Source organism: Brachycentrus maculatus, unplaced genomic scaffold (genome assembly GCF_059751285.1).
Source record: "Brachycentrus maculatus isolate JH-2025_06_01 unplaced genomic scaffold, ASM5975128v1 h1tg000028l, whole genome shotgun sequence".
Classification (NCBI taxonomy): Eukaryota; Metazoa; Arthropoda; class Insecta; order Trichoptera; family Brachycentridae; genus Brachycentrus; species Brachycentrus maculatus.
Genome location: NW_028280782.1, coordinates 835872 through 855469, shown reverse-complemented (window position 1 = coordinate 855469; position 19598 = coordinate 835872). Strand labels below are relative to the sequence as shown.

General features: G+C 35.4%; 1 protein-coding gene across 1 annotated transcript; it reads right to left on the bottom strand.

The window, feature by feature from the left end:
• Window positions 1-2456: 2456 nt before the first annotated feature.
• Window positions 2457-19187, bottom strand: Ctl1 (choline transporter-like protein 1). Its single transcript, XM_088270912.1, has 11 exons — window positions 18835-19187; window positions 17425-17965; window positions 16181-16350; window positions 15777-15836; window positions 14550-14717; window positions 12825-12978; window positions 7474-7624; window positions 6702-6842; window positions 5724-5886; window positions 3731-3952; window positions 2457-3076 (listed from the first exon to the last, which is right to left on the bottom strand). Exons 1-11 carry the CDS (start codon window positions 18940-18942, stop codon window positions 2903-2905), a joined length of 2052 nt encoding a protein of 683 aa, XP_088127038.1. The 5' UTR covers window positions 18943-19187; the 3' UTR covers window positions 2457-2902.
• Between the last annotated feature and the right edge of the window lie 411 nt (window positions 19188-19598).

Genomic DNA, 19598 nt, shown 5'->3' with positions numbered 1-19598 from the left:
TCCCTTGAAAATTTGATGTATTATTGGATTTACAGCTATTAACCTTACATCTACCGGTACATTCTGCGAAAATTAATATATATTATTTATTAAAGATAATTAGAAAATATGAAATAGTAGAATGTAACATAATTATTAGAAATTCACAACATGAAACGGTAAAATTTAACATAATATTCGAAATTCACAACATATTAAGCTGGCTGTAAGTCAATCTTATAAAAATAAACATTTGTATATATGTAATTATATCATCGTATTTTATATATAAACAAAATTGTAAGCATAACAATAATATTTTCAATGTGGAAGAAATGGAAGAGTTGAATTTTTTTTATTTAATTAACCGCCCTACCTTTAGGATATTACATATTAAAAAAGGAAGTCACAATATAAAATCGTCGGGTTTTCTTTCGTAAGATTTATCAATAACAATATTAATTTACAATGTACAAGGCAAATTTTTTAAACAATAGACCCATTTATTACATTTTTCATATGCTTTGCAGGTCAAAGGTTTTCAATATTACATAAGTCGCAGGATATTTTTTTTGTAATAATATTCTATTGAAAATTTTACCAAATATATTTTGTATTGTAATGTAATACATCAATCAAAATAATCTCGACGTACTCTGCAAATGAGGTAGCTAGCGATATTGACCTCGAATTATGGTAAACACATTGTATGATGTGTTGGTATGCGTAGGGCGAGTAGGAAAAATTTAACGTATCAAAAACGTTTCAGTGCTTGCGAGTATACTTTTTTTTTTCCTGATCGTACAGGATACGGCTTGTTGCGTTCAGACGATAATATAGCGTACATATTACATACAATTGTAAGGGCATGGCGGTTAATGAAGAAAAAATGATAATAAAAACATGACATTGGACAATAGCACATATAAAAAATATATTCAAAGTATAACCACGGGTTGGATCGGAAGTGGGAAGTGGAACATTTATAAAAATAGTTATCAATTCAATAAATGGTTATAAAAACATACAGTACGAAACATTTCTAAATCAAAATATAGTGCCAACTCCCTAATCCGAATGCTCCCTAATCCGAATGCTCCATAATCCGAAACGCGCTGTAATCCAAACAATTTTGCAGTTCTGATTATGGCAGGGAGCAGATGCCAGTTTAAAAAATTTCACCTTCTGAATCCGTGAATGCTTTTAACAAAGCCATCAACTGAGCTGAAGAAGTCATACAAAACACCGAGGATTTGACGGTTTTAAGACTAATTTTTGAACACGGGTTAGGTTAAAAAATCTGATTATTCCTAGGTAAAATAAAAGTCCGCCTCCGTGGTGTAATGGTCAGCGTGTTTAGCTACCGTGCTGGAGGTCCCGGGTTCGATTCCCAGGGGGGGAGATAAAAATAAATATCAGTGATTTAACACTGTAATATTTATTTAATATTACCCTGGACTGGTTCCTGAAGCGCAAGAGTGTTCACCTTGCCTTCATGTAAGTAATGATCAAGATAACACTGCGTCAATTTGATGCAGTGCCCTATGCACCATTAGGTGCGGATAAGGGTTATAAATAAAAAATAAAAAAATAAAAGAGTTAATTGTGTTGAAATTATTCATTCAGTACCTAGATAAAAATGTAAAATACAGAGAATTTTCATATCCCGAAATTTCCTTTTTTCTCAAAACACTCACTGATTTAAACGATTCCCCGATACAAACTACTCACTGTCCGATTAACACTCAGATTAGCAGAATTCGTAAAACAAAAAAAATCTCTCAAAAAATACATTAAAATTTAGATTATTTAAATATGTATTTAAAAGTAATAAAATATCAATTATATCAAAACATTTAAAAGCGAGAATACATTCTTACACATAACACTTACGGTAAATTCAATGAAACAAACTCTCAGCGATAAGTTACATTTACACACTTAGTACATATATAGAATAAAACACATACTAGATGGGAAATACAGTGGAACCTCTCATAAGGAGCATAATTCGTTCCAGAATCTTATTCGTTAAGCAAAACATTTTTTGTTTTGACTGGCGCGGAAGTCCCGGCTCACAAGTTAATGTCGTAAAAAAGGGACTTCGCCTTTCTCTGTAACTCGCTATGTGAAATGTCACTCGTTAAAGGAGCAACTTTATCACTTTTTTTTGCTAGCTATGGGAATTATTTGTTATAAGAGGTGCTCGTTACAAAAGGTACTTCTGTATAGGTATATTGACAAGTACGTAGACAAGACATATTGAAAGCAAGGACACAAAAGCTACACACAACGATCTTTCTGTTCGCTCACACCAACCTAGCTTCATATGGGTTAAGCTATTTATTTATAGTTATATAGCATCAGTCCTGTTTTTTTAGTAGCCACACCATGTACAGGTAAACCTTGTTTCACGTCAGGGTTCCATTCTGAGTACACGACGTAAACATAGGTATAAAATGAACACAAATAAATCCTTTTTTGTACGACAAGTTTTTTACCCATGATAATTCCCAGACCATTCTGACGATTCAATTTAATTGAATAGTTTTTACTATTTTACCTTATCGCACATGCATTTTTTTGAGTTTTTGTTATATTATTTGATCAAAATCGAACCGGCGCAAAACGAGGTTTACCTGTATATTGTGAAAATGTTGCTCTTACCATCCTATCTTATGGTGGGGACTGACTGGAGTCATTTCGTCGTAACGTAACACGTTACGATGCGAGCATTAGTATAGTCAGTACAGCGTTCCGAGTGATCCATCCGAAGTCAGATGTCCGCCGCGAATGTTACATTACAACAAAATGTGTAGGTCAGTCCCCACTTTTACATTAATCTAACAAGGTGAGCGAAATGCAAACTGCTGAATAAAAATTGAGCGCAGTGACGACCGTAGGATGAATCTCTCGGGAGACTCTACTGCTGGTCCTGAGAGTTGAGTTCCTGCAGCTCCATGTGAGGAGTCGGCTGGTCCTCCTTGGCAGCTCCGCCCTCGGCCAGGCCCTTCAGAGCTGTATCGTTCCAGCGGCCCTCGGCACCGTTGATCTTCCGATCCTCGCAAACGCATATGAACAGCGTGTCTACCACCATCTGCAATTGAAATGAAGAAATTCAAAATGTAATGTCGCCTTTTGGCACTAGATTTTTTTGGTTTGCCAAAGTATGAGATCAAACCTCTCTGCAATCTATGATGGTGCCAAATAAAGATATATATGTATTCCATATTCTTTTTCATCTGTGATGAGATGTCAAAAAATAATATGAAAATAACTCCTGTATTTAGACACACTCAAAATGTTGTAAATAAATTATCTGGTCAAATTATAAGCTAAAATAATAAAAATGAAAATGGTATTTTCTGGCGTTTCTCACGTGTGTGATTGTAATCCAGGATTCGGACCTCACATACTAATATAAGAGTTTCTGCTCAGTAAAAAGTTTCTTTTCATCTCTCCAATAAATGTCTCTAGTGAAGTTCTAGTGATTCAAGAACAAGGCTTCAAAATTGGTTCATATATATAGAACTTCCAAAAATTTGAGTAGTGTGGTTGTCAATAATGGGTAGAATTGGTGAATGTTGCACGTGTGTAAAGTGATCACTTAAACCAACCTATGACGGTCGTCAGCCCCGTAAATGCCCAGACTTCCATATTCTTCTTCATCTTTGATGAGATGTCAAAAAATAATATGAATTAATAATGTCTTTAGATTATTGTACACACCCAAATATAATGAGAAACTAACCTCATAGAGGGACAGTATGCAGTGGGCTATGAAGAATGAGAAGACGCAGATGAGCAGGGTAGGAGCGGCATAGAAGTGCAATTCCGGATTCCTCTTGAGGACCAGCAGTCCTATGCTTCCCGTGATGGCCGTCACGATGCACTTGCCCAGGAACAGGATGAAGTCTCCCACAGAGTTCACGGTGGCCATCTGCAGGGCGTTGCTCACCAGCGTGTTGAAAGCCTGAACGCAGATTTCAAATAAACATTGCATTAGAAAATGGTCAGAGGACAAAAAGTGCATGCAGTGTACAGGTCAAATCTCTTTGTAGCGAATACCGAATTAACGAAATTTCCAGTATAACGAATCTGCAATTCGTCCCTGGAAAACTTCCATATAAAATGTACTGAATCAAAATTCAATGTAGCGAAGCCGATGTCATAATGACCAACTTTTTTTTTTTCAAAATTTTAAAATGATGTTACAATTCATTTTAAAACATTGAGAAGTCCAAAAGAAAATTCCCGATTATTTTTATCAAAAATTAAAAACTGATTTGAACTTGCTTTCAATTTACTTTTCTTTCCTTGCTCATAAATTTTTTTTTTCCAATAAAGTCTCATAGTTTGAAAAATCATTTCATTTCTGTTGTGTTGTAGTATGTAGGTACCTATATTGTATTGATCACTGGCCGGAAGATCGGGTGTAGTGTAACAGTAATAACTAATTTAATTTTCTAATAAGAGTGAGTATAATATAGCGATAAAATAAATTTAAAATGTGTCATATCCTATACATCCAGTGTAACGAATTTTCATTATAGCGAAATATTTTTTTGGTCCCGTGAAGTTCATAATACCGAGATTTGACCTGTATACAGAAAAAAACTGCCAGTTTATATAGGGAGATATTTCGTAAATTAAAACATTTTAGATAGGTGTTTTTTACGCCTGCGGACCGCTGGCGACGGGATTTGATAACAATGTACAAAGTTAAGACTGTAACAAAGAGATTGGTACATAATATTCATATAAAAACATTAAATATGTAGTTCCTTCTTTGAAATGAGGCCGGTGCAAAAGGTAAAAATACCCTTCCCGTCCTTAAGCATCAATCGACCCAACGGGTAAAAATACATTTTCCCTCCTTAGTGTATTAACACATTGTTTGCGGGAAAAGTTTAAAAGCGTCTTTAACATACTGTTGGTAGAGAGCGAGAGACGCTTATAAGCGTTCTATTTGCTTACTTTTGGTAGAGCAAAGGACGCCAAAAAACATTGTACAGATCAGAGTTGGGTTTGCGGTTTCCTGTGATTAGTACACTGAGGGTCGGGCGGCAGACTGTCTGAGTATAATTAAAGTTGGGGTTAATGAAAAAACCGCCCGACAAAAATGAGTTAAAATGTTTTTTTTAAAAAGGAAAACGCGCAAAGCTTCTATTTTAGAGGCTTACCTGCAGGTAGGATAGTTAGGAAAGGGAAGCTATATGTAAAAAATACATTACAAACACCCTGACCAATTGAAAATGAATATTTCTTGAATTCATTTTGCAATTGGCGGGAATCAAACCCGCAACGCCAGTTTTGCAGTCCAGCGTCTACCTGACTACGTTACGGCGACTGCTTTTATATATTTAGTGTTTTTATATGAATATTATGTACCAATCTCTTTGTAAAGGTCTAAACTAAATGCACACAATTATCAAATCCAATGTGTTAACATATATTTTGATGGGAAGTGAATACTGTGCAGTAAGGGCGTTCGTGCACTACACAGAATTTTACTGTCCGGCACGTCAGTTAGCGTTTTAAAACGATGATTGGCTTGTGCTTTTGTCTATCTTTCTTCGGATCCGTGCTCTTGATCGTTGTGTGAACACGTTGCGCGATCACATTAACTGCCGAAGTCGCTTTCATTTTTCAAAACCGGATTGCCGGACGGTAAAATTACGGGTAGTGTACAAACGCCTTAAAGGAGAGGCTTAACACTCCCGTGGAATAGGAAAGGTGCTCACGATCCCGGCGGCCTTGCAGAAATGTACTCCTTCGATGGCGATGATGGTGTAGGCGTTATGGTTGAGGTAGCGTATGAACTTCTCCAGGCAGTAGAAGCAGCAGATTCCGCACTTCAGCCCGCACTTGGCCACTTCAGACCCCTTCTCCGACTTGGATTTCAAACTGTAGAAAATAAAATTATTTATGCTCTGTGAGGACTAAATGCCGCCTATACAATGCCTGCATCGCTCCTATTCTCATATCATAGTCGTACAGGAGAAAGTGACCAACTGACAAAACGTAAAATGTTCAGGAGGGCCATTCAAATCAATTTTGCTTGGCAAGAAAATAAACATCAATGCAGTTAGTAATTTTTAACAAGTCAATATATTATACTTCCAAGTTTAAAATCCTTTGGGATTTTTTTCAGGGCAATATTAAGCTAGTAAGATATCAATTAGTCAATGATCACGTTTTTGTAAAAATACACTTGGTCACTTTCTCCTGTATGACTACGAAATACGACTGTGAAACATGGCACCTTACAAGTGCCCAGAGCAGCCATGTACTTAGCTTTGAGAATAGGTGTCTGCGAATAATTTTAGTCATGCGGTGGTTTGATTTTGTGAGGAATGAAGAGATAAGGCGTAGGACGCAGCAAATCTTGGTCATAACTGTCGTCAAGAAAAGGTGACTCAGTTGGCTTGGCCCTGTACTCCCCATGCATCCCGAGAGCCGCCATCAAGCTTGCTTCTTTTACAAGGCATCAGGTTCGCGACCACTGCTGACAATTTGTCGGCAGTTCTCGCCTGAACTTAACCTGACATGGGAGGATGCAAGGGAGCTGGCAGCTGACAGAAGAGCCTGGAGACAGTTTGTGGACTCTATATGCTTCACATAGGGAGCAGACATGGTTAAAGAAGAAAATAAATTACAAACATAAGATAAATTTAATGGGTAAGTAAATGATGTGGCTTATTAAGTTACACTATACATACCGGGCATACAAGTAAGTCAAAATTAAACGTGGAATTTTGAATAAGGTGATGATGAAGGAGCCTTTAGCTACGGAGCCAATATGATATTTCAACAGTTTCTTCATGGAGTAGATTACGGGCGACTTGCTGGCGGCTTCGCGTCTGCAAGAAAATGTATTGAACATAGCTATGAGAATTATTAATGTTAAATAAATATGAAAGTATTGTAAAACATATGCGATTATCATCAAAAACATATATGCAGGACTTTTTCTTTTAAACAAAAAAGGTCCCGGAACTCACTTCATGTCAAGCTTTTTACTAAAAAAATTAATTCATTACGATACCATATTTTTTAATTTTGACAAATTATATAAATATAGATTGTAATTACGTAAGCGCAAATGTTGTTTCGTCTGATTGATTTTTAAATTTAAAAAAAATCCATGAAAAAGGGTGCCGGAATGCCGTTCCACCACGTTACATGGAAAAAAGCACTATATAAAAGTATAGTATTGTATAATACATTTATAAAAGTATCATTAAATAAAAGCATTGTATAATATTTGAAAGTATCATTAAATATAGACATTGTTTAATAAATGAAAGTATTATCAAATATATGTATTATATTATACATGAAAGTATCTTATTTATTATTTGGAACTACTTTATTCTTAAAATATTTAGGTATTCTATCGTTAAAATTTTTATATATGTACATATCACTGTTGCTCGCGGTAGTTTTTTTGGACCGTCAGGAAAAGGTTTAAGAATGCAATTATTTAGGTACCTGAAATACCAGTGGGCCACAGCGCCCGCAATGACCATCTGTTGGCAAGCCAGGATGAACTCGCTGGTCCAGATCAGGCCAATGACATACACCCACCACATCCTCTTCACCCAAGAGTCATCCACAAACTCAATCAGCTCCAGGGCAAAAGCTGCAATGGATAAACAAATATGAACGTGAAGCAGGGAAACTGGCAAAAAACGTTAATTTATTGCAACTGCAGACAGTTGGTAGGATTACATTTTAAATTGCTGGGGAATAAATCCAAAATTAAACAAGGTTATTGGATTGAATTCTACTTTTATTTACATACATCGCTCACTCCTTTCAAGAACGTCATAAATAAAAAATCGACAATTTCAGTTGTGCATGTTTTCGGAATACCCAGAAAATGTACTATATCCCAGCAAAAGCGGCATATTTTTAACTTAATATTAACTCGCTACAGGGCAGAAAGTGTTGTTTTTGCATTTTGAAAAAATATACTAAATATTTTTCAAATGGGGAAAAAACCTTCAGGTTTTACTTAAAAAGATCTGTTGCACAGTAAAAAGTTCAATAAGTGGCTTCATATTTATTTTTAATACATTGTATTATATTTTTAAACTTTAAAAACATTCTCCTGAAAAATCAAGATTTTTTAAAATTATGACGTTCTTGAAAGCAGTGAGCGATATATATGATAATATGTGACGCGTTTCGTCTTATTAAGACATTATCAAACACTCTGTTTCGATAATTGGAAATATTACCCAACAAAAAACGTTAACTCGAAAATATGTAATTTTGACTTAATGATGCATATTATAAAGTTTTCAACGTTCTATAAACTGGCAAAATACACTAAGTAGTTTGAAATGTCACATTAATGTGGTTTTAAAAGTAAATTCAACATTAAGATTGATAGCCAATATTTTATTAAGGCTAAAAGCTTTAAATAACAGGGATTATTCAAACAGGGATTTTAGAGTTAACGTTTTTTGCCAGTATACCCACAATATCATAGATGTTCGAATGGTGATACATATAAGGAATGAATGCAAGGCTGAGATAAGCATTATCAATAAAATTAAGGAAGGTGTGTTGAGATGGTTTGGGCATGTGAATCGAATGAGTGAAGAAAGGATACTTAAACAAATGTATGAGGTGAATGCGGTTGATAATAGAAGCAGAAGAAAACTGAGGAAAACTCGACATGATCAATTATTTCAAATACATGAAAGTGGTCAGGTCAGGAGTCGAAATAATTGGCGGGTTTGTATGACGAGATACACAAATTTGAAAGAGCGAATTTGTTTGCGAAGACAGATTGGTGTGGCGTTCTATTCTCTCTGCCTACCCCTGTGGAAAAGAGACGTGACCGTTAATTAGTTAGTTAGTTATATTTCCAGGGGGGCCTTGTGTAATTTTGTGTCTGAAAGAAAGGGATGCCACGGGCCAAATGAGTTTGGGAACCTATAATTAAGAGTATGAGTAAAGTAAATAAACAAACTTTTTCAAACTCTTATCCGGAATGGTGCATAGGGCACTGCATCATATAAACGCAGTTTTATCTTGATCATTAATTAACACATGAAGAAAAGGTGATCAGCTGCCCATTTCAGGTACTAGTCCAAACAATATTGAATAAATATTGGTGTGAAAATATCACTTATATTTATGCTTAGATATACTTTTATACTATTTAACTTTGTGAAATAGCACGACGATTAAAATATCCAATAATAATAAAATAACACTTGTATTAGACCACTTTTGAGTTTATCAATGTAAACATGACTAATTACGAGAACTACAGATGTTCTCAAATCAGTCGTGTTTACATTAACCTTTTATTGCATGACTTTTTTCATTTTAAATAATAATAAGAATTATATAGTATCTTACTCTAAACATTAATAATAATAATAATAAAACCCTTACCCGCACTCCAATGGTGCATAGGGCACTGCGTCATATAAACGCAGTGTTATCTTGATCGTTTACACATGAAGGAAAGGTGATCAGCCCTCCGCTTCAGGTACCAGTCCAGGGTAATATTGAATAAATATGATAGTGAAAAAATCACTTATATTTATTTTACCCTCCATGGGAATCGAACCCGGGACCTCCAGAACGGTAGCCAAGCGTGCTGACCATTACACTACGGAGGCGGTTACGGCGGCGAAACATTAGATGAAAAATAAATAAACAAAAAGAATGAAAAACTTTTAACAAAGAAAAATCAAGAAAATACTTGTGTATAAATTTGCAAAACCATGCAATGGTTATGAGATATTGATATATGTTTTTACACTAACTTTTGGCTTTGTAACAAATTTGATATACGATGCAGCGAAGGGTTAATGCGTTGAAGTGTTCTTACACAAGCGTTTTGTTTTGTATTTCTAATTTAAATTTCGGCATTCTGTTCTCTGGTGGCCACAGGAAGAAATAAACAAATCCCGGATACAGAATATTAATAAACATCTTTTAAGAATACTAAATGATATGTCGACATACTAATGATACACTGTTGAAAATTGCACAAGTAATTATGGAAATAATACTCAAAGTACTGATACAAACTCCTACATATGAAATAGTCAACAAATTAAAGCGTTTGACAATCAGACAGTTATTTGTCAGAAGGATTGCCGCCCACGCATTCACACGTTGCTCACACATTACGTGAGATCATATGTCAATTAAATGACACTGAAATTCCAAACAATGCACCAAGCGAAATTACTCACGGACCCGCTATTAAAAATAAAAATAAAATGCCAAGTTAGACAAAGGATGATTGGATATTACGTAATGATAATGTTGATAATGAAATGTTTTGAATATTGAAAGCATTAACTTTGTGGATCATATTGATATATACTACTACTACTACTACTACCATCACGCCGTTTCCCGCAGGGGTAGGCAGAGAGGATGGAACGCCACACTCTTCTGTCCTGACATACACTCCTCGCCTCCTTCACATCCATACATCTAGTCATACATGCCCTCCGATTACGCAGACTTTTGACACCGCCAGATTTTAGGTTATATTGATATATTATTTTGAGAAATAAAAAGACTTTGTTTTTTGATCCACTCACATTTTTATTAACAACCAACTAGTTTCGGCAATTCCCTGCAAACCTGTTGCCCTCTTCAGGGTTTATTTATAGGTTCAGGGTTTGTTTAGTCATAAATTAAACCCCGAAGAGGGCAACAGGTTGTTGCCGAAACTAGTTGGTTGTTAATAAAAATGTGAGTGGATCAAAAAACAAATTCTTTTTATTTTTCAAAATAATATGATGATGAAAAACTATGATGCATAAAAAGCAGCTAACCAACCATCACGCCGCTTTCTGCAGTGGTAGGCAGAGAGAATAGAACACCACACCAATCTGACATCGCAAACAATCTTCGCTTCATTCATTTTCACGCATCTCCTCATCCGTCTAACCCTTATCCGCATCCGATAGTGCATTGCATCATATTGATGCAGTGTTATCTTGATCGTTACTTACGTGAAGGCAAGGTGGTCACTGCTGCGCTTCAGGGATTAGTCCAGGGTTATATTTAATAAGTTTAGAGTGAAAAAAAATTATAAATGTAATTTAAAAATTTATATACAAGTAATAAAACAAGCGATACAACACAAAACAAAGTAAATTGATATAAACAAAATTATAAAAATTTATATGAACAAAATACACATTGCAACAATAACTGTCCGCTATTGGCTGTCTCTATCTTAGTGGGGTGACCAACTTTATGCAACTCTTTTGTCCCATATCGAGAAGCCACTTCTTTACTTGTTTCTTTTTCATTCAAATCAAAACCTTATCCGCACCCCAATGGTGCATAGGGCACTGCATCATACAAACGTAGAGTTATCTTGATCGTTATAACACATGAAGGAAAGGTGATCAGCCCTCCAGTTCAGGTACCAGTCCAGGGTAATATGGAATAAATATTAAGAGTGAACCCCCTGGGAATCGAACCCGGGACCTCCAGAACGGTAGCCGAGCGTGCTGACCATTACACTATGGAGGCGGACAAAAATTTGTTTAAAGTTTATAAAATTAAACATCTTTGTTGTAACCACTTTTTTTATTATTAGTATACTTTAACCTACCGGTTTCCACAAGAACCTTGTCATCATTAGGGTTTATTAAATTCTAAAACATTAAAATACTCAACGTTAATTTTAATGTTTTAGAATTTAATAAACCCTAATGATGACAAGGTTCTTATCAAAACCGATAGGTTAAAGTGTACTAATAATAAAAAAGTGGTTACAACAAAGTTATTTAATTTTATGTTCATAAAATGTGCCACAAAGTATCTGCGAAAAACATTCAAGAAAAAACTTGTTTCTTTAGATTATTATTATTTATTTCTAGTTTTATATAATGTGACAAAACATATCGTAACAGTGTCGGGTTGTGGTCCGTGGTTAGTGTTGCGGACTCTTTAATCAAAGTTCGAACCCACTCTACCACAATTTGATACCTATTTCTAATAATGAGCCGTTTAGGCTCACTGAAATAGTATGAAAGTAAAGTATTTTTGTAAATAATAAAAACACAAATATTTCTGGAGGAACAAACACATGAGAATAGAAAGTAAAATGAAAATATACAAAACATGTGTTCGACCAATAGCCACTTATGGGATTGAGGCAAGAGCAGATACTTCCAGAACAAAATCTCGACTTCGAACCTCCGAGATGAAGACTCTCTCCGATCCATAACCGGAAACACATTGCGAGACCGAGTAAGAAATACCGACAGCACGTGTAAGACGGAGGATATGATGAGGTGGGGACGACAACGAAGGCGATACTGGAAGGAACATATAAATAGAATGTCAGAAGACAGACTTCCACGTATCGCCCTCCAAGGCAACCCTGAAGGACGCAGACCCCCAGGCAGACCTCCGAAAAGATGGAAAGACAGCTGGGAGTCGACATCCCAAGAGCAACATGCGGAGGCACAAACAGATCCCTAGGATCTACAAAAAGAAGAAGAGGAAGAAGAAGACAAATATTTATTGACTTGGCGTTTAATTTGTAGAACTCCATTTTAATTTATGTATTAATTTTAAATCAAACACAGATTTTTTGAGTCTACTAAGTTGTATTTTATTAACAAAAAACACATAAAAAATTATATTGTGACAATTGTTTCGCCTTGTTAGGGCATTATATTTCTCTTTATCAAAAAAAAAACATTGTAAAGATTGGGTGCCAGGTAAATGTGGCTTCCCTGACCACATTTACCTGGCAAAGTAAACATTTTTGGCACTTTACATACATAAGTACATATAAAATAGTTTTTTCAGAAAAAAACGAAAGAGTGGCTTACTTTTGATATCGGCGACGCTTCCATTGAGTCTGGGCGGCTGGAATGTGGTGGAGGTGGTGGTTATGGCGGTAAAACCTTGGGAGGACATCAGGGGTGGTGCAGTGAGCGAATACGGTCTCTGCACGCCGGGATAGTTGGCCGTAGCCAGACACACCTTGAATGCAACACAGGTGCGTTTCCAATATGTGTTTCCAAAGGAATCTCATAAATATATATATATATATATATATATATATATATATATATATATATATATATATATATATATATATATATATATATATATATATATATATATATATATATATATAATATATATATATATATATACATATATATATATATATATATTTTTTTACTTTTCATTAAAGATGAAAAGAATATGGAAGTCAGGATAGTATGTGAGCTCCGAATCCTGGATTATAATCACATACATGAGAAACGCCAGAAAATACCATTTTTATTTTTGCTTACAATTTGACCAAATAATTTATTTACAACATTTTGAGTGTGTTTAAATACTTGTTCACAAAATCTGGATTATATCCAATTACAGGAGTTATTTTCATATTATTTTTTGACATCTCATCAAAGATGAAGAAGAATATGTAAGTCTGGGCATTAACAGGGCTGACGACCGTCATAGGCTGGTTTAAGAGATCACTTTACACACGAGTAACATTCACCAATTCTACCCATTATTCTTCATCTTTCATGAGATGTCAAAATATAATATGAAAATAACTCCTGTGATTGGAGATAATCCAGATTTTGTGAACAAGTATTTGGACACACTCAAAATGTTGTGCAACATTTCCAGTATTTTCGGTAGCCTCAAAACGAACTGATGGCTTGTAACAAAAAGTTGTCCACAGTCAACCCATCCAAAAACATTGTGCAGATCGGAATTGGGTTTATGGTTACTTGAAATTAGTATACGATCCTAATTAGTATACTAATTAGGGCCGGGGTTGATGAAAAAACCGCCTGACAACAAAGTCAATAGAGGAACCAAGATAATTATGATATTTTTTATTTATTGTTTCTGCATTCACTATATGGTTAGACATGATGAAATTGTAAAAGAAAAATCTCGTTTTTCACCGCTTGAGTTTATGTTATTATGACGACTAGTTTCGGAAGCCATGCATCCATCTTGAGGTCTAAATATAAGTTTATATCTAGAACTGAAGATGGAAGCATAGCTTCCGAAACTAGTCGTCATAATAAAATAAACACAAGTGGTAAAAAACAAGTGTTTTTTCATTTTATAATTAAAATGTAACTTTGTTTTAAAATCACTGTAAATATTTTATTATAACGTAATTATAATGTCTCTTCGAAACCGGTAGACATTAAAATTAATTCAAAAACCCTTATCCGCACCCCAATGGTGCATAGGGCACTGCATTATATAAACACAGTGTTATCTTGATCGTTAACACACGAAGGAAAGGTGATCAGCCCTCCGCTTCAGGTACCAGTCCAGGGTAATATTAAATAAATATTAGAGTGAAAAAATCACTTATATTTATTTGAACCCCCTGGGAATGGAACCCGGGACCTCCAGAACGGTAGCCGAGCGTGCTGACCATTACACTACGGAGACGGACATTATAATTAAGACATTATAATAAAATATTTATAGTGAATTGAAAACAAAGTTACATTTTAATTATAAGTGTTTTTGTTTTACAATGATATTTTTTATGTGAATTTACTTACAATTACAAGTATCCAAAAGGCGAAGAAGAGGACCAAGAAGTAGAAGGTGATGAGAGGCTGCAGGAAGAGGCCGGGGATGGATCCGAGGCAGGAGGCCGTCTCCCTGAAGAGTTCGGCCAGGAAGGCGATGCGGTGCCGCATGACCCACACCAGCAGCAGTATCACCACCTGAATCCAATCATCACTTGAATTCATCATTTGTGGTGTGCATTTCATAAAAGTTACGTGTTAAAGGACTCTTCTTAATCTTTTCAAATATCATATTTAACCTTTTAAACGCGTTAACTTTGTTCCTAAGAGACGCCCGTGCGCGGCGGTATTTCGCCGTTTTTTAAATGATTACTTTTATCATGTATTTAGTTATGAAACGATTTATTTTCCTAAACCAAAACGTTCAATGGGATTCATTGTGCCTTTTTGGTACTCTATAATACACGTGTGTCACATTATTGTTGAAATATATCGTAATATAAACAAATTAGATCGTAACATAAATAAATCAAAGCACGCATCGTGTGTCACTCTTACCCACTGGCGATGCGTAGCGTCGAGAGTGAGACAGATATAGGGCATGATTATGGCGCGGACTAATTACCGACCGCAAGAAAAATCAGGGATCTGTTGTTTTATTTATCCTTGTGATGTTAAAAATTATTAGTCAGATATTTCAACAGATGTCATAAGGCCGAGGATTGACGTATTATTTTATCCAAAGTTCCACACTATGAAAAAATCCCTCCAAGTTGAACTGAGGTTCGAAACTTGGAGCAAAGTGAAAACACAAACGCTTATGTCAGCCGCGTATGGGGCATGTCTTGTTAAAACACATACGGTTATGCGAGCCGCGTGGATCCGGTTAACCCTTCACTGCATAGTGTATCAAATTTGTTACACACCCAAAAGTTAGTGTTAAAACGTCGTTTAAAAATATAAGCAACCATTCTTTGTTGTTACTGATTAGATACATTCATAACTCAAGTATATAGTTCATAATTTAGCCAAAAGATGCGCTATAAACGCCAAAATAATAACTTCACTTGTCGCTCGAAGACGAACTGTCAATGCAGTCATACAAAAAAAAAGTCATGCAGTGAAGGGTTAATTCTGTCATACAATGATTTTCCAGACATTTGTACCAGGGAACGTATTTCAACGGTGTTCACACTACTTTCATCCTTCTTCTGCTGAGATTAATGGGATGTGCAATCGAATCTTCAGACTACTTACCGTGATAATCGTTGCTATGATAGAATACCACAGAAAAGCTGTCTCGTTCCTCATGGATTCCTGCAATCGAAATATTTTATTATTGCTTAAAATGAATTAGGAATTAAAATTATAATTAATCTGTTATTTATTACAGGTCACATAAAATGTTGATTACATGCGACTTTGGTCAGCATAAGCTTTGGTTGATAAACATTTTATGTAGTTATAAGTGTGTGAATAGTGCTATGGTAGTGACGTGTAGTATTGTTTGCATGCTGTTGTAGTGATTGTCCTTGCGAAGAGACGGGTACGTCTCGAAACCGGTAAGACAAAAATCTCAGTGAGTGGTTATATACTAATATTACTAACATTTTTGTAAAAAAAAAAAGTTCACAATTGTCTCTGTTACGCAAATTACTTACAAGTAAAATCATGTGGGACGGGATCTGGCGTAAGCCGTGACGGATCTCGTAGTATGTGTACCAGAGCAGAGCCGTGCCCAGCACGGAGGAAATGGAGACCAGCACCATGAAGATCCAGGACACGAAGGTGGCCAGCCAGTGGAGGATGGAAACCATCACCAGGGAGAGGCCTGGAATGGAGAAAGGGTAACATTAAACCGGGTTATGAAGGACACTCCTTTAGTCGAGGTCCTTTAAAATTGTGACTTTTAACAGATTTCAGACGGGTGTTTTTTACGCCAGCGGACTGCTGGGATTTGATAATTGTGCACATATAGTTTAGACCTTAACCTTTCCCCTTCTCCTCGGCGATTTGTATTTACTACAACTCGATTTTTAAAATGAGAATATCAATATAAAATATAAAAGATACGGGCTCAGAATTTTTCGTATTCCTCCGTTATATAATTATGTAATACAAGAAAGTATTATAATATAAAGTTATTCGTTTGCAGCGACGGAAATAATTAACCCTTTGCATTCGAGACATTTTTTTGTATGACATACCAGTAACTCGAGTGTACTTAGCAAAAATAAAAATTAGTAAAAATTGTCGATTTTAATTTTTTTTTTTAAAAACTCTGGAAATGGGTATCATGCAAATTGAAAACAAAACCAATTGAAAAGTGTTTAAAATGGTTTATTTGAGAAAAACAAAGACAATTGGTTAGTATTTTAAAATTTTATAGTCTTTCAATGTATCAAAAAAAATTGCCCAAATGCATCTTAGTCTTCCCAGGACAAGTGTCACAAAACTCATAAGTCTTATGCCTTTGTCATTTTTTGTCCCTCCGTGAGCAAACCACACAGTCTTTTTTTGATCCTATACGCAAAACATGTAGTTTGCCATCCAGGCGGACCTCAGTTGAAGAAGTAGACGGCCTACTTGGAATCTGCCGAAAGTCCCCTACCAACTGATCCACTAAAGTTTTCACTAACTTTAAGTGACTCAATGCAAGGAACTTGAGCAACTGGCGGTACAGAATTGTACCTGCGTTAGTACGTATCCCGGCCTTTTATTATTTAAACAACATAACGGTACATAGTGGCGACATATAGTCGCCAACCGATGTACCGGGCAATTTATCATGTAGACATATTGTCGCCATTCGAGTGCAAAAAAATCGGGGATAAAATCACCGATACACAAACGCCTACGACGGGGAAGCGGCGTGATGGTAGTAGTTAGTTTAGTATTTACTTACCGAAAGCAACAAAGGAGAAAATCAGTAATTCCTTCCATGATGAGTATAGATCGGAGAGTATTTGCTCCACTGTTTCCCAACTGTTGAGAACTTTATAAAATTCAGAGAAATACTCTAAAGCAATTTCCTTCACTGGTTTCGGGAAGCACCGATGTAGAACTTGAGTGCTCTCATACACCGGGAGAGAAGGACATGGCCCCAAGTAGTTGTTGACAGCGTTCGATTGGTCCTGCTGAGGAGAATTGAAGTCATAGTCATATCTGCACAAATTCGATCCGGTCTCCTTGTAGAAAGTCTTGATATCTGCCAGTGTCTCTAGCCTCCGGCTGGGGCACTGCTTCACGCAGATCTTGAGGGACTTCCTCAAGTGCTTGATGTCGAGAAACAACAGGAAGCGCTTGTCGTAAGTGTCTATCCCCGATAACGGCAGCTGGGAGAGTTTTTCGTTGTGTTTCAAGCCGCACGTGTTTCCAAAGGAATCGTAACCATTGATGATTCTCAGCGGATTTCCATATACGAGCGCAAACGCCGCAATGACGATCTAAAAACAAAAACAAATAACCAATTAAAAAAAGTACACAAACATGCAATATTCATCATTTTTTTATAGTGGACAGTTATCGTTGCAATGTGTATTTTGTTCATATAAATTTTAATAATTTTGCTATCAATATCAATTTACTTTTTTTTTCTGTTGTATTACTTGTATTATCGAGATATATTTATTCTGTAATATATTTTTTAAATAATGTAAATGAACGTCTCGTCACGGGCTATGCTTAGTGAGGTGTTGATCAAAAAAATCAAATATTGTTAAAAATTCTAATACAGTATTGTATAAAGTACCTACTGCAAAAAAAAAGAAATAATAAATAAATATCTCAACATAGATAAAGAAGAATAAGGAAATCTGGACATTTACGGGGCTTACGACCATCATAGGATGGTTTAAATGATCACTTTACACTCATGTAACATCCACTTAAACTACCCATGATTAAACCATATAACTCAAATTCTTGGAACTTGAATAGTGTGTTTGAAATTCAACATTGTGTTTCAAGTTTAATCAATATATCTAGAAGTTTCAAGTTGTTACATTCCTTAAAAAATTGTAGATATTTTATTTGAATAAACGTTAGTAAATAAATAAAAAAAATTGAGTATTCTTTCGGCATGGAACGCATTATCGTATTTTACATTGATTTGTATGGAAAAAAATGAGTAAGATGCTGGAAAGAATTATGCTCGTTTTAAGAGGTATTAAATTTATGGAAGTACAGGCATTTTTATGTTTGCATGCTTTGAATATCAACAAATGTGAAGTACAATATTATATGGCCATGCAATTATTTAGGGGGTGTGGTCATTATCTTTGTAAATATTAATAAAAGTATACTTTATTCTTACCATCAGAAGCCAAAAGGCCATGTAAATAACGAACCATAAGACATCGGTACAGCTTTTAGATGTAGTCGGTTGGTTTTCGTCAGATGTTTTACTTTCAAAGCAACCCATTTTGTATTAATGTTATGATACACTCAAATGGAAAATAATTGGTGTATTTGTTTTATTTTCAATGGATTAAGTCCCACCGAGTTTATTACACATTTCGAACAGGTATTGAAATCAATATTCAGTTGACACCGATCCACAATACTGCTCAATACATCCGCACAATCACGAAAAAGAAAACAGAGAAATGCAAAACGAAAACAATATCAGAAAAGTGACGGCGACAATGACGCGAGCGGAGTGGGAGTAACGGTAATAGCTCAGTCGTTCGGTATTTGATCAGAAGAGGTGAACTGCATCTTCAAACCGGGTCTAAAAAGAATTAAAAGCAATATTAGAGCGAGTGTTTTTGCCTAGAATTTTCACTCATGAATTACATGAAATTATAGTAACTTTAAACATAAAGAGTAAATCCACTCACAAGTAGGCAAAGGCTATGAAACTTATAAAGTTGAAGCCTGAGTAGGGACATGACAAACGGTGTTGCATAAGCCGTAGCTAGATTTCAGAGTCACTTGGACGTTAGGTAAAAAAAAAAGCAATATTAGTGTATTTTATCGTCATTATTCATTCATAGATATTAAAGGATTTAGATGAAGACAGAAACATTTGAAGTTTTACAAGCGTTCGATATTTTTATTTTATTTGTGACACCTTTT

Excerpts from the sequence above, each read along its gene's own strand:
- Ctl1 (XM_088270912.1), bottom strand. The coding sequence starts at position 18,942 with ATGGGTTGCTTTGAAAGTAAAACATCTGACGAAAACCAACCGACTACA. Across the intron at positions 7,625-12,824 it reads AAGCGTCGCCGATATCAAAA|CTTTTGCCCTGGAGCTGATT; the intron begins GTAAGCCACTCT and ends TATCCATTGCAG. Across the intron at positions 5,887-6,701 it reads TTGACTTACTTGTATGCCCG|TTTGAAATCCAAGTCGGAGA; the intron begins GTATGTATAGTG and ends TATTTTCTACAG.